This window comes from Rhinoderma darwinii, chromosome 7, assembly GCF_050947455.1.
Source record: "Rhinoderma darwinii isolate aRhiDar2 chromosome 7, aRhiDar2.hap1, whole genome shotgun sequence".
Taxonomy (NCBI): domain Eukaryota; kingdom Metazoa; phylum Chordata; class Amphibia; order Anura; family Rhinodermatidae; genus Rhinoderma; species Rhinoderma darwinii.
The window spans coordinates 6,319,051-6,335,574 of record NC_134693.1 but is presented as its reverse complement, the minus strand read 5'-3'; the positions used below and the strand labels follow the sequence as shown (position 1 = coordinate 6,335,574).

At 43.8% G+C, this 16,524-nt stretch overlaps 1 protein-coding gene across 1 annotated transcript in view; it reads left to right on the top strand.

The window, feature by feature from the left end:
* SZT2 (SZT2 subunit of KICSTOR complex) overlaps positions 1-16,524 on the top strand; it is a 108,162-nt gene that overhangs the window by 65,773 nt on the left and 25,865 nt on the right. The window contains 15 exon segments of the mRNA XM_075832655.1: positions 2,016-2,145; positions 3,156-3,308; positions 3,387-3,489; positions 5,251-5,368; positions 5,449-5,560; positions 7,029-7,147; positions 7,237-7,401; positions 8,703-8,781; positions 8,994-9,179; positions 9,261-9,446; positions 10,196-10,362; positions 10,466-10,626; positions 10,711-10,808; positions 12,478-12,610; positions 12,706-12,833. Of these exon segments, the coding sequence (XP_075688770.1) occupies positions 2,016-2,145; positions 3,156-3,308; positions 3,387-3,489; positions 5,251-5,368; positions 5,449-5,560; positions 7,029-7,147; positions 7,237-7,401; positions 8,703-8,781; positions 8,994-9,179; positions 9,261-9,446; positions 10,196-10,362; positions 10,466-10,626; positions 10,711-10,808; positions 12,478-12,610; positions 12,706-12,833 (2,038 nt within the window).

Genomic DNA, 16,524 nt, shown 5'->3' with positions numbered 1-16,524 from the left:
CTCGGCACGTCCCGTCGTTACAGAAAGTGTTCGTCTCCGTCGCGTCTCCGCAGCATTAAAATACCAATGTTTCCTCCAAATTGCTGCACTTAAACTCTTGTACCGCGCATTAAACAGCGATGAGCGTAAAACAAGCCGGCGGCGGCCGGCAGATATATCAGATAAAATCTCGTAAACAGGCGGCGGCGGATCACTGAAGCGGAAATCAGAGCAGAAGTCGCTTTACCATCCACGTTTAACCCTCTAAGAGCAGCCGGAAATAAAGGAATAACGTAAACCCGCGTCTCCTCGAGAAAGGACCGGATCCGGCCTGACGCCCGGGGGTTATTAAATGTGATATTTCTCCCAAGAACGTCCGTACTGCGCCCCAGACAGCGAGGAGAGAATGTCATTTCTGGCGATCCTTCTACAAACCTTCACGTTTAATTACATTGTCTGATCTACTAGGCCCTGTTCACACTGAGTTTTTTTTTTGCAGGGAGAACATTCTGCCTGGAAAAATCAGCTCCGTTTTTTTTAAGTGGTTTGGTACCACACGTGTTTTTTTTTGCGTTTTTTTACGTCTTTCTTCAACAGGCAATGGAAATAATGAGCGTTTTTTGGCATAAACCGTGTCGAAAACCGCGTCAAAAGCCACCGCGACCGTTTGCGGTATTTTTTTCAGTCTCCTATTTCAATTTCATTGATTTCAATGGGGTTTTTGAGGCAGAAAACGCCTCAAGAAAGGTCATGTCGCTTTTTTTTCCTGCGGTGGTTTTTTTTCGCTCGCGGGAAAAAGACGCCTCCGCCTCAGAATGAAATCGGTGGGTGTCAATTTTGAAAGTTTTTTGGTGCAGGTTTCGTGTCAAAAACAGCGCAAAAAAAACGATGTGACCTTAAAGTGTCCCCCCGATTCATTTCTCCCGCCTGATCTGACGTGGAGCGAGGAGAGGCGCAGGGTGCACGCGGGACAGTACGGCTGGTGAGGCAATAATATTAATTAGAATAGGACCCGGGCAGGAGACTCTCCGGGCTTGGTACGGGTGCCTCGACAACTTCTGCCCACCATGCGTCCTGTGCCTCTCCGCACCCCGCGCCTCTCCGTAACTCTCCGCGCCCCGTGCCTCTCCGCTCCCCGGGCCTCTCCACGCTCCGTGTCACATCGGGCAGGAGAATTATTAAAGTGTAGGGAGGCTTTAAAGGATCATCCAGTCGTATTTAAATAAATCTTAATCTTTATATAATGAAATGTTCTGCCACTTTTTAATAGACTCTATGTTCATGTCAAGATCATTGCTTGCTGTCAGTGAATGGAAGCACTCTTGTCTACATCTATGTCTGGTAACCAATTTTTAAAGACCTAATACATCCTCACAGCTGAGAGTTTGCTTCAATTGTATACAGTCTATATAATTCTCTGTGAGCTAAACAGCCCGGACGTTTTACCTGCACTGAAGATTTTTTTAGATTTTTTTTTTTTTTGCTTTTGACATATGATTACACAGGATTGTCTAGACTGATTACAACTGTAACAAACCCTCAGCTGTGAGAAGTATTAGGTCAGGACAGGTTTTCAGCCCCTAGCTGACACCAGCACAGATTGAGTATATACATTATGATTAAGATGTGAAAATTTACTTTTTATTATTAGACCATTGTGACCTTTGATCTGTTGGTGTTTCGGAGTATATGTTGTTTGTATCCTTAAAGGGGAATTCCAGGGAAAGACATAGGATATGCCATAAGTGTCTGATCGTTGGGAGCCTGGCCCTCAGTGATCGGGAGATCAGGCTCCTGTGTCCTCTGTGGCTGCCCTGGAGCCGGCGTCTCTGTCACTCTCCATAGACTCCTATAGACAGCCATGAACGGCCGGAGTAGCAGCCGTCTCCTTCCGCTTCACTGGACCCCGTTCTCCCAATCAGTGGTGATCCTTATGGTCAGACCCCCACCGGCCAGATCTTAATCCCATATCCTTATATACCGTAAGTCATTTTTCTCTGGAATACCCCTTTAAATCCTCTGTGTTCCCCCCTCAGCGTCTCCTGCTGCAGGACCTGCATGACACACATCTATGTAACACACTGCTGGTGGCCGAGAGCGAGGAGGATATCTGGAAGAGTGAAAGTCCCTACGCCTCGTATCGGCCCAGGATGCTTACGAATGAAGGTGATTACTACAGGGATCATTATAGCCAATGTATCGGAGTACGGGCTCATAGACTTTCTATTGAGTCTGTACTCCGCTACATCGATTTCCATAAAAAGCCGAACAGACACGAAGCGGCTGAGCGCTCACACGAGACCTTCTGCCGCTTCGTTTTAGCGATTGGTGGGGATCTCAGTACTCTGACCCCCACCAATCAGAACCTCCGACATGTCACTATAACGTCAGAAGTTTTTTTGAACGTTTAGTTAGTCTATGTTCACACGGCAAACAAAAAACGGCTGTAATATACGGAGCTTTTCAAGGGAAAACAGCCTGTGATTTACAATTTACAACCGGTTTTTTTTATGCGTTTTTTTCCGCCCGTTTTTTAAAGTTGTTTTTCTATTGAGATAATGAAAAACTGCTCAAGAAATGACATGCACTTCTTTTTTTACAGCGAGTTTTTCGTAAACGCCCCAAAAACGGCTGAAAATAGGCCGTGTGAACATACCCTTTAAATGGCTTTTCCTGAACATGTTGAAGATCTATGCTTGCTGTTAGTGAATGGAAATATTTTTTTTTACATTCAGAGGTTGAAAGCCCATCCTGATCTAATCCTGCTCACACAGCTGCTGGGTATGTTGCATTGTATCATTGTAGGCAATTATCTGTGGAGCAGTGACACAAATCTACCTACTGTCCTGCACAAGACCATCCGCTGTTTGAGCTGGACTAACTCAGGGATATTTTTAGCTTTTGGATGCAAATCATTCACTGACAGCAAGCAGAGAGGAATAAAAAAAAATCAATTCAGGAGTTGCCATTCAGAAGTCTTGGAGAGCTGGGTGACCATCACAATAAGAACTGAAGTGACACCCGTCTTGCTTGTTTACTGGGAATTTTTTGTGGGGCGGCACTTGGAGGGTAAGGTCCCCAGTACTCCTCCTAATATACTCTGCAGGGGGCGCCAGCTCTTCTTGTTATTTGGGGGGTTGTGTTCTTCTATTATGATGTCTCATTTGTCTTTGCAGATTATTCTGGGGAGGAGAGTTACCAGCCCCGCGATTACCTCGCTGCCACCATGCAGTTTATTCCGGGGCACTTTGCCTGTGACATGGTGTGGAGCACAGTCATTCATATCCACCCCCGACTGAAGATGGGACCCAACATGGGGGTGTCCAGAGGTTAGTGTCCGCTCTGCCGCGTGGTCTGGACCCGTGTGGCGGGGACCGTGTTATACCTGATGCCTCGTGTATCTGCAGCCATCCAGTCCCTGCGCTCCGTGCTCAACGCCTTCTCTGTCGTCAACCGGAAGAACATGTTCGTGTATCAGGAGCGTTCCACCAAATCCGTCTTCTACCTCCGGTGCGTATTGTGCAGCGTCTTCTTGTAATAACCAATCATGTTAAAAATGTATATAATGAGGTCCTATTGACAGGGTTGTTTATTCATTCCCAAAAGCTTCATAACCCCATATAATGTCCGGATCCATAGAATATACTATAAGGCCATGTTCATACGCAAAAGTAAAAACGGCTGTAAAATTATGGAGGTCTTTACAAGGGAAAACAGCCTCCGATTTTCAGCTGTTTTTTGAGCTGTTTTTCTATTGATAAAATGAAAAACTGCTCCAAAAACGGCTCAAGAAGTGACATGCGCTTCTTTTTACGAGGGGGGGGGGGGTTTGCGCGCCGTTTTTTCAAATGGCCGCATAAAGAAACGCACCATCTGAACGAAACGTTTTTCCCATTGAAATCAATGGGCAGATGTTTGGAGACGTTCATCTTTAGTTTTTTTTTAGGTGTTTTTCGAGGCGTTTACGCCTCAAAACACTGCGTGTGAACATACCCGGAAATCTCTTATAGGGGGTCCCTGACTATATGGGTGGTCCACAGACTGTAATGGAGGCTCCGGCACCAACTCTGCTTCTCCGCTTTGTGACCAGGTTATGCCCGAAAAAAAAAGGGGTCTCATGTCCCTTAGATTCTGATTGGTGGGCCCTCCACTCAGTAAACAATTATGGAGTATCAATAATTACTGTCAAACACCCCTTTAACCTCTTCCCACAGAATCCCGTACATGGAAGCGATGGTGGGGGTTGCCCACTGGGGAATAGTTGTGATTGACAGCCACCCCCCCAGTCTGATCCTGCACATTTTACCAAATGAAAAATGTGCCTGTGCACGTTACGCTGTGACCGTAAATACTACATGTAAAGAAGAAAAATCAATGCCACAGCACTACATAATACTCTATATGTAAATAAGTCTGCATTACTGCTGAATCTGCTTCCAATAGTTGTGCATAGAGGTGGTGACGGCCTCCTTTTTGGTCTAGCACTCCTCCCATTCGCCCAAGGCTGCTTTTAATTAGAGTAAAGCTGTTTCCTATCTAACCCCAGTATATTCTGCAGGCTTAGACCCAGAACAGAGGTGTATTTTTAGGTTAGAGACTCACCTCATAGAGGTCGCCTTGTCGTGGCAGGTGGGCTCACACAATTTTATCAAAATGTGCGCTAAGAACCTCCCTATTGTAAGTTGATTCAGCAGCAATGCAGATTTATTTATAGTGTATTAGGTAGTCTTGGCGTTCGCAGAGGGCTGCGGCATTGGTTTTTTTTTCGTCTTTACCTATATATACCCTCACAGATGCCAGTGCATTTTATATGCAGTATTAGACGTATGACATCACGTTCGTTTAAAAAAAAAATAAAAAAATGTCAAAGTAAATCGTTTTTATGATGACATTTTTATTGAATAAACAGTAAAAAAACATTTACATATTATGCATCCCATTACTCATAAAGAACCGTACACTAAAGTTACTTTGTCAATTGAAGTAAACCGTAAATGGCATAAAAAAAAAACACTTTATTTTTTATTTTTATGCCATCTCAAAAAATTCTTACAAATTCAGCATTGAAATATTATAACCAAAAAAAAATAAATCTACAATTTGTCCTGCAAAAAACAAGGCCTCAAATAGCTACAATGTTTGACAGAATGGGGTTTAGCAAAATGCCTAAAAAATTCTCGCGGTCCCTGCGGCTAAAAGTGGCTTGATCCTTAAGGGTTAATGATCTTCTTTTCTAACATTTTCTTTATTTTTTGAATGTTTTTTTTTTAGGCTTTCTGAGACGTCCGGCAATGGCAGACTATGGGACTTGGACTTATCCCAGCCTATAATGTCTCGTTCTTTGGCGCTGTCTCGTAGTCAAGAACCAATATTCACAGAGGACGTGACGGTGAGATGGCGACATCCGAGGCTGAGCCTAAAGAAATAATCTGTTTGTCTTTTGGTTCCTCACACTTGCTTGTTTTTTAGGGGAGCCGGTTATCGCTGGAGTTGCCTTCATCCCGGAGCACAGACTCTACACGGCCCGTGGGTCAGATGGATAAGCACATTCTCCTGCTGGTCCATGGCGTCGGGGAAGCGGGTGAGACTAAGATGTAGACTAATCCTGGGTGCTTCTCTGGTGTTTGATGGGTTCAAGTGGTCAAATACACAAAGTCACTTTGGAATTATAAACTTTTTTTCTCTGTCTTCCCCATTCTCCGGTAACTTAAACTCAGCCTGCAGTGTAAAGAATGGAGGTTTTTCATTCTGATAGTCATTAGGGTGGCACGATGCATTGAAATATCGATACCATTTCGATGCCATGTACCCTCAAATGGTTCGATACCGTTAATTCATGTATTTCGATACTAAGCTGTGCGGCTGCACAGCTTAGTATTGTAATACATGAATGTAGTCAGAGCGGGGCTGCGGTTGTGTAATATAGTCATTGCCCCGCTCCTGACAACAAGTGTGTGCGCGCGGTCAGCATGATATGATGCGGCCAGCGCTGCACTACTGAGCACTGGCACTGAAGAAAAAACATGGCGGGTGCACTGCAAAACACCCCCATTTTCTCTGTCTTCAGGGCCAGTGCCGCCGCTCATTAGTGCAGCGCCGGCCGCATCACCTCATGCTGATCGTGCGCATTCACTTGTCAGGAGCAGGGCATTGGCTGTATTACACAGCCGCAGCCCCGCTCTAACGGCGGAGATCAGAGAAACCTCTCATCTCAGCCGCTATTCCCTCCTCAAAGCTGACCGCAGCATTCAAGGGGTAAATGAGAAGGGGGATGCCCCTTGGATCCCACCACGGGGAATCCCTCTGATGTGATTGAGGAACATACCATATATGGGCAAACAGCCCAGGGTCCATTGAAGGACCCCAGGGCTGTCTGACCATATTTCCTGTTGTTAGGGCATACTTGGGTACGTCCCTACAACTCTCTGCGTCCTATCAGTATATACATATGTGCCAGTACATCGAAGTTTTAAAATAAAAAAAAAGTTAAAATAAAGTAATGTTAAATAAAAAAATTTAAAAAACGACACACGCCCGTTTCATACAATAAACATTAAAATAAAAGGCTCAATACATAAAATAGACACACATTCCGTATCGTCGCAACCGTAACAACAAATTTATAGCGTCATTTATGATGTGAGGCAAATGGACATTTAAAATTCATCACGCCTCGCATCCGAAAATGGAAGAACTTTTTTTTTTTAAATATTATTATTATTGGAAAAGTATTGTTTTGATTTTCGAGACTCGCAATACTACACGAAGTATCGGTCTCGAAGTCCAAATTGTGGTATCGTGACAACCCTAGTAGTCGTGACTATGACCGGGCTCCTCTATAGATGTGTGAATTCCTACATCCAGTATAGACTAGAGGAGAAAGTGTATTAACATATATAAAATATCCGTGGTTTTGTGGTCGTGGGCGAGAGGCCTCAGACAACATCTCCAAACTGAGAACTGGCGATCCGCATGAAACGCGCCAGACGTGGGGCTGCTGCTTTTAGATACGGCTCCACAGATTGTCACCGTTTTGATGGCGTCCTCAGGCTCCGAGATCACGGATGATTTGGTGAAGGTTCTCCGGAAGCGCCTGGATGAGGCCACGCTGGACATTATTACAGTCATGCTGCAGAGAAATTGTAAACTGACCCCGGCGGATGTGGAGGTGAGGACCCGGGCCTGTCAGGACTATATATATATATATTGTGAGCCGCAGACCCTCCCCTAATAATTCTGGGTTATTTCTTCTACCAGTTTATCCAGCCGAGAGGAACGCCGCCGACAGAAGTCCTGCAGTTCACCATCCCCCAGTCCTCACTGCCGTGCCTACAAGCCATGGCTTACTATCTGCGTCAGAACCTGCTCATCTTCCTGCACACTCCAAAATACACAGATAGTAATGGACAGCATCACTTCCAGGTGAGGGACCGGATAACCGCCCATCTTCATAGCGACAGCGGCTTAAAGCGGATCAGTCGTGAGGATGAGCGGCTTATTATAGTGACCGGTCCGCTGGGCTATTATACCAAACAACCACATCAAAATATAATGCAGCCAGCGGCTCATAGTCTGCTGTGTTCATGAGCCTGACACCCCAAACTCTCCCCCCGACCCCCCCGCAATCACTGACAGCCATGTATGCAGCAGGCACAGCCGTCACCGTCAATTATTGGGGGGGGGGGGGTGGGCTTGTGAATTCAGCAGACTCATAACTGGGGGTTCGCACGGTTCTTTCTTATCGGATATTAACCAAACAGCACAATATTATTTTAGTTCTGTTTGTTATAATAGTCCTGTCCCTATAATATACTGCTCAAATTGTCATGACAGATCCACTTTAAATATGTTTCTGTATACAATCCGTATCTAGGGAGGATATACTGATACTGAAATAAACCAAATAATGATAGATAGATAGATAGATAGATAGATAGATAGATAGATAGATAGATAGATAGATATGAGATAGATAGATATGAGATAGATAGATAGATAGATAGATATGAGATAGATAGATAGATATGAGATAGATAGATAGATAGATAGATATGAGATAGATAGATAGATATGAGATAGATAGATAGATAGATAGATATGAGATAGATAGATATGAGATAGATAGATAGATAGATAGATAGATAGATAGATAGATAGATAGATAGATAGATATTAGATAGATATTAGATAGATAGATAGATAGATAGATAGATATTAGATAGATAGATATGGGATAGATAGATAGGAGATAGATATGAGAGATAGATAGATAGATAGATATGAGAGATAGATAGATAGATAGATAGATAGATAGATAGATAGATAGATAGATAGATAGATAGATAGATATGAGATAGATAGATATGAGAGATAGATAGATAGATAGATATGAGATAGATAGATATGAGAGAGATAGATAGATAGATAGATAGATAGATAGATATGAGATAGATAGATATGAGATAGATAGATAGATAGATAGATATGAGATAGATAGATAGATAGATAGATAGATAGATAGATAGATAGATAGATAGATAGATAGATAGATAGATAGATATGAGATAGATAGATAGATAGATAGATAGATAGATAGATACGTCTATCCTGTGTGATCGGCAGGGTTCATTCAGCGCAGGGTCAGCAGTTGCGATCTACGTGATTCTCTACGTGTTTCCGCTGTCTGATCCCCTCATACTGAGTTCGGACCCTTTATTTTGCAGCATTATTACCACCACTCCCTCCCGGAGCTGGACCTGTTCCTGTATAATAAGCCTGGTGGACAAGGCACCGGAGGGAAAGGTAAAAGTGTTTCCGTCCCCGCGTTCCTGTCATCTGTGTATATATATATATATCTGTTACTAGAGGATACATCAGGCTCCCATCCCCCACCCCGGATATAGTGACGTTATAATGTTCAGTCCCTCCACCGTGTATGATGTTATTACATCTCTGTAGGGTTTTCCTCTGTCCTTCGCTGTGGGATTCTCTAGTAACGTCTATTTGCTGTTTAGGTATCGCCTGCATTGCGTTGTCATTCGTGGATCCGCACGGCGCTCTAGTGACGCAGGCGTATGGCGAGCGGTCAGGACCTCCTCTTGTTTGTCCTTCTGCTGCATCTCATCTGCTCAGTGTCAGCACCTTCGAGTCATTGACCAAAGTCAGCAGATATACCCCAGATTCCAGCGCTGCCGGCTCAGGTAGAGAGCGCTGCTGTTCACCACGGCCCCAGTCCCTTAATGCCGTATTATGACGCCATGTTTATTTTTTCTGATTTTCAGCGCCTCTGACTTTGGTGCGATTTGATGTCTGGGAGAAGGGAAACATCAGCTCTTCCCAATTGTCTGAGCGTCTCTCCAGTTCATTGCGCCATGCGCTCTGTGATGTCATCATCGAGTTTCATATCCTGCAGATGCCGCTCTGTGTGGATCCTACGAAGCCGCTAGACCCAGAAGCATCAACAAATGGTAATAGCCTGAATGAGAACAGGGGTCCTGTAAGTAAATAGGGTTAAAATAAAAATTAAATTGTTTACATTTTTTCTGCATATAAATAATTCCAAAATTCTGCTCTGAATTTTTTTCATAAAATATCTTTATAGGGCACCGAGCTGGGTAATAGAAAGACAGAGCTCTGAAATCTTCTCACAGACCGATACATGACCACTAGGGGGAGCTTTCATTGAGCTCCATTAGACAACCATTGCCAGTAAGCCCTTCGGCTCCCCCTGGTGGTGACTATAGGCAGCTAAAATTATTATTTAATTCTATTCTGTATGAAGGGAAGTAGATTTGGAGCTCTGATCAGAAAAACAGCGCTCTGACCCCTATAAAGATATGTATCTGGGGAAATCTGAAGCTGGACACGTGGCTGATCACCCGGCTAGCTTCTATTTCAAAGTGGTTGTCTTCATTAAATATTCTTAGGGTGAGTTCACACCATTCAAGTGGGGGAATTCGTTCCCTCTGCTCCTAAAAACAGCCTGGACAGGTGGGAATAACGGACCCAGATCTGCCCTATGATCCCCTCTCGATATCACTGGCTTCAGTTCCCAGTTGGACAGAGAAAAGCATGAACAAAACCCGTCCTACGTCATTCACTGATCTTCCAACATCTTGTTTGAAAAAATAACTCTACCTTTTTTTTTTTTTTCAGACAACTCCTTTAATTGTCCACATTCATTGCAGATAATCTGTCTTGTTTGTTTTGCCTTCAGGAAAGGTTCCCTCTCAGTCTCTTCCAGATATGAAGGGATTGGCTCAGCCATCTAGCAAGCCACGTCCTTCCCCGATAGGCCTTCCTTCGTCAGTGTCACCCCCCAGCACTGACCCAAGTACCCCTCCCAGCAAAGCCGGGGGGCGCAGGAGCTTCTGGGATATGCTGGTAAGGATGAAACGGTTGGTTCTTCACACCAGACTGTTGGATTAATGCGAGAGCAAGAGCCCTTCGTTGTCACCCCTGTAATCTATCTGTATTCTTTTTCCAGAGTAAGCCTGACAGTGCGGAGCTGGGCCCCCCAAAAACCACCGACGACATAGTCTGCGAACGCTCAGAAGAACCGCGAACGAGGCGACGACACAAGACAGAGAGTCTGAAGGTCCCGAGTTATCCGGACAGACCCGGGATCAGTTTGGAGCATGCTCAGAGGTACTGTCTCTTATCTGCAGGCTCCAGAAACCTTGTCTGTGCAGACTCCAGAATCACAGTCCTCTTAATGTGTGCCCCCTACAGGAAGCGCCAGACACAGCTGGACGAGGGTGAGGTGGGCACCCTGCACCCATTATACAGCCACACCTGCCTGCAATGGACGAACTTCATGAGTCAGCTGGGTATGTGCAGTAGTGATCGCCGAATGTCACACACGGGATATACCGATAATATAACTTATTTTCAGATTGTAGTCTGCTCTCAGATATTCCTTGTGATGTGCCGGCATGGGTAATAGAGTGGGGTCCACCACTTCAGGGTATGTTTACACGCACTGTTTTCAGACGTAATTCGGGCGTTTTACGCCACATATTACGCCTGAAAAGACGGCTCCATTACGCCTGCAAACATCTGCCCATTACCTGCAATGTGTTTTACGGTGTTCTGTTCAGACGAGGTGTCATTTTACGCGTCGCTGTCAAAAGACGGCGTGTAAAAATACGCCCGCATCAAAGAAGTTCATGTCACTGCTTTGGACGTTTTTGGAGCCGTTTTTCATTGACTCCATTGAAAAACAGCTCCAATTACGTCCGTAAAAGACGCCACGAAAAACGCAAGTACTTGCAAAAACGTCTGACATTCATCCGTAATTTCAGACGTAATTTCAGACGTAATTTGTTAAGACGTGTGAACATTATTATTATGGTAAGATGAAACATTCTGAAACTTTCTCCTATATCTTGTTCAAATTCCTTACCATCTTCAACGTTATTGCTGTCAGTGAATAGGTGCATTGTTGTTTACATTCAGAAGCTGATAACCTGTCCAGATCATGTCCTGCAAGGTTCGTTACAGTGTATCCGCACACTCTTTTGGAACGAGTCCCGCACCATTGTCAGTTGGATATGATCTGGATGTTTTTTTTAGCTCTTGAATGCAAACAAGAATTCTACCATTCACTGAGAGCAAGCAAAGATCTTGAAAAAGGTCAATAATTAAAACTCAAAATATATTGGAAAGTTGTGGAAATTTTCCTTATACAATTCATGAACTTTAGTTACATAAAACTGGAGAATCACTTAGAAGGTGTTGTCTAATCGGGATAATTAGCTGATCGCTGTTTGTCCGGTGGGCGACCACAGTTCAGTGTTACACGGTGCCCGGTCATGGGCATATGAAACGAGGTCGCCCAGAAGATACAACCCCTATAAGGTTCACTGTATTGCACACTGCTCTATAAGAATGCGCACAGCACAGTGTATATTCCTAGCGTGGATTTTCTGCAGCTCTACATAATGACATCACAGCTGGTCCCTGCAGCTCTGTCCTGCTTTTATGTATATTCTACTCCCCTGCGGTCCGGCCTCCTGTCTGCATCTGATCAGACGCCATCTTGAATTTTAGATTTCTCCCTGCTTTTTCTTCCTCTGTTCTATGCTATCAATCCCATGATGCCTCAGCACAGCATCACATGACCAACTCTGCCTGCTGGGGAGGACAGTGTGATTATCCTTCCCTCCGAATTCTCCTAAATAAGAGATTATAAGTATATAGTCAGGGAGGCCGAGCTGTGATCCTCTCTATTATAACCTCGTGGCAGGAGGCTGCATACATAGTAAAAGAAAACGGGAGAAACTGACACACAGAAGGCTTTGGTTTTGGTTGGAGTCCCCCTTTAAGTCATTACATTAGACCTTGTGTTGTAAAGATGTTGGTTCAGGACATAGAGCGGTTGCTGCTGTTTGGTGTCCGATTCCTTCGTCCTCGTTTGCATCGGGTCTCCTTGTTTCCCGGTGTTAGTTCCTTGTGGGGGGATCTTTGAAGGTGTTTGTTTTTTCTGTTCTCGTGCAGGGTGTCCTTCCATCCAACTCTGCTCCGCACAGACTGTTTCTCGGTTCCTTCTTCCATCCGTTCTTACAGAACTTTTCAACATCATCACCTCCCTGGCCAGCGACACCAGCGTCAAAGTATTTGAAAAAAGCAAGTAAGTTGTGAGGGCCTTGTGGACTGTAATGAGCTGAATTCTGCGTCTGGTGGGCATCTGCTGAATCCATTTTATTTTATTATTTTTTTTATCAGTGGCCCAGAAGGACCAGCGTTTGTGCCTTTCTCTATTAACCAGCATAGCCCATCTCGACCAGCGGCAGCTCGCGAGCTGATCCTTCTGGGGCGTAACTTTCGCCAGTGGAGATACAACACTGAACAGGGTGAGTTTCCTCCATACTCCCCGATCTTTCTGTAATATACCCCAGATAACTATGAAAATGGGCAGCTGAACCTTATTGGTGGGAATTACAGTATACTATGGACCTCTTAAACTGCATGTCCTCCTCTAAACACCATTTTACAGTTTAAATATAGAATTAATCTACAGAAATAGTTGTCATTTTGTAAATACATTACATTACTTATCCTGTACTGATCCTGAGTTACATCCTGTATTATACTCCAGAGCTGCACTCACTATTCTGCTGGTGGAGTCACTGTGTACATACATTACACTACTTATCCTGTACTGATCCTGAGTTATATCCTGTATTATACTCCAGAGCTGCATTCACTATTCTGCTGGTGGAGTCACTGTGTACATGGCATTACTTATCCTGTACTGATCCTGAGTTATATCCTGTATTATACTCCAGAGCTGCACTCACTATTCTGCTGGTGGAGTCACTGTGTACATACATTACATTACTTATCCTGTACTGATCCTGAGTTACATCCTGTATTATACTCCAGAGCTGCACTCACTATTCTGCTGGTGGAGTCACTGTGTACATACATTACACTACTTATCCTGTACTGATCCTGAGTTATATCCTGTATTATACTCCAGAGCTGCATTCACTATTCTGCTGGTGGAGTCACTGTGTACATGGCATTACTTATCCTGTACTGATCCTGAGTTATATCCTGTATTATACTCCAGAGCTGCACTCACTATTCTGCTGGTGGAGTCACTGTGTACATACATTACATTACTCATCCGGTACTGATCCTGAGTTACAGCCTGTATTATACTCCAGAGCTGCACTCACTATTCTGCTGGTGGAGTCACTGTGTACATACATTACATTACTTATCCTGTACTGATCCTGAGTTACACCCTGTATTATACTCCAGAGCTGCACTCACTATTCTGCTGGTGGAGTCACTGTATACATACATTACATTACTTATCCTGTACTGATCCTGAGTTACACCCTGTATTATACTCCAGAGCTGCACTCACTATTCTGCTGGTGGAGTCACTGTGTACATACATTACATTACTTATCCTGTACTGATCCTGAGTTACACCCTGTATTATACTCCAGAGCTGCACTCACTATTCTGCTGGTGGAGTCACTGTGTACATACATTACATTACTTATCCTGTACTGATCCTGAGTTACACCCTGTATTATACTCCAGAGCTGCACTCACTATTCTGCTGGTGGAGTCACTGTGTACATACATTACTTATCCTGTACTGATCCTGAGTTACACCCTGTATTATACTCCAGAGCTGCACTCACTATTCTGCTGGTGGAGTCACTGTGTACATACATTACATATCCTGTACTGATCCTGAGTTACATCGCGTATTATATTCCAGAGCTGCACTCACTATTCTGCTGGTGGAGTCACTGTGTACATACATTACTTATCCTGTACTGATCCTGAGTTACACCCTGTATTATACTCCAGAGCTGCACTCACTATTCTGCTGGTGGAGTCACTGTGTACATACATTACATATCCTGTACTGATCCTGAGTTACATCCTGTATTATACTCCAGAGCTGCACTCACTATTCTGCTGGTGGAGTCCCTGTGTACATACATTACATTACTTATCCTGTACTGATCCTGAGTTACATCCTGTATTATACTCCAGAGCTGAATACCCCATTATGCTTGCTGATATTGAAAACAGTCAGTCAGTATGTTTGTTGGCAGACACTTCCCTTACAGCTTAGTTGTACTCCTATAATGCAGGGGGGCAGTTTGGTTTTCCTACATCAGATAACTCTGCAGAGCCTGGTGTAAAATTGACACATGCCAGAATGAAAATCACCAGAGCAAGCTCTGGGTAGACATTGAACAAGCCGGTAATGCTGGGAGATTTCAGCTCTGAAGACTGCAGAATAGTGAGTGTGGCTCTGGAGTATAACTCAGGATCATTACAAGATAAGTGACTTCACCAGCAGAAAAGTGAGTTCAGCTCTGAAATATAATATACAGTGACCACTTATCATGTAGATTGTGTGTGTTTTTGTGTGTGTGTGTGTGTGTGTGTGTGTATATGTATGTATATATAAATTATGTTTAAAGGGGGACATATGCTTTGAGTGATAAAGGACTGATGTTCTAGTATACAGGTGATTACTTTTTCTTTACTCCCAGCGTATTCGAGTGAGGATGATGAGGATTGGGATGAGGATAAATATGATGATGAGGGCTGCAAGTTGAAAACGTGTAAGTTTCTCTGTCGTTGTTGCCCTGAGCACTGCACCGGGTGATGGTTGTGGTATGAGACACACAGATGGGTGCACAAGAGTAATTCTCATAAATTACCGTTTCCAGACGACTTTATTGTTTGTTCAGAAACTCTCTTGCATCTTAAGTTTATTACGACATTCTTCCAGGAATAAAGTGTTTGTCTGCTGCCCTGGGATATAATACAACTCAATTGCTTGTGAAATCCAGGGGTACAAAGAGTCAGGTCTAGACCGAGCACGCTGCTTCTCCTGCAAGTTATGGATAAAAGACCATTTCGTTTATCAGAAAAGCAGTTTAGCCATTTAAAGGGGAAATATTTTTTTATTTTTATTTTTTTAAAGCTCGAGTCGTGCGGTCTATCACCCAAAGTTCAAAAAAAGTGCACAAATGATGCGGTCTATCGCAGCCCTAGTCTTAAAAGAGAGAGGCCCCGCATAATTATTCTGTGACCCTCTGATCTTGTATGTCATGATTGCTTCATTAATTAGATGTGAATGTGTAGAAGAGAAATAACGTATTTATTAGTAAGGTACTGATTCTCCTTGCGGAGATCCAGCTGGTAGGAAGTCTTTAGGGCAATGCTCCCTGGGAAAATTGTATGCAAATTAGCTCTCCTCCAGAAGGTGGTTACCCTGTAAGTTTAATGTCCGGCCCTTAAAAGGGTTGTCTTAAGGGATGATCACTTTGATAATGAAGCCTCCGCGACGATCAGCTGATTGTCATGGTTCCGGCTCCCAGCTCCCCCTTCAATCCGCTGCCTGGGAAGTGTAGTATGACATGGAGGCCATTCACATTAAAAAAAACCTTCATGTAATACATTGACTGCTCACGACCGACCAGAGCGAGAACTGTTCTTAGAGTCTCTGTCACCACATTATAAGTGGCCTCTCTTGTACATGATGTGATCGGCGCTGTAATGTAGATTACAGCAGTGTTTTTTTTATTTAGAAAAACAATCATTTTTGACGGAGTTATGACCTATTTTAGCTTTATGCTAATGAGTTTCTTAATGGACAACTGTGCGTGTTTTACTATATGACCAAGTGGGCGTTGTGGAGAGAAGTGTATGACGCTGACCAATCGGTGACCAATCAGCGACCAGTCAGCGACCAATCAGCGTCATGCACTTCTCTCCATTCATTTATACAGCACATAGCGATATAAACTTAATGTGACAATACATTACATGGGAACGAATACTCAGAATCGGCACAGTGACTGACAGAGCTCTAGACCAATAGGGATGATGCATAAACATTCCAGGATGACGGAAATAGAATCGGTCCAATGAGATGCTGGGAATCATGAAGGGTGAGGAAGTAAGTAAACCTGTCAGTGATTGGCTATCGGACGGCCGAACCTCCGGAAGGGGAGGGTCTTACTGATACACAAAAAGACGCGGAAATGAAGCATT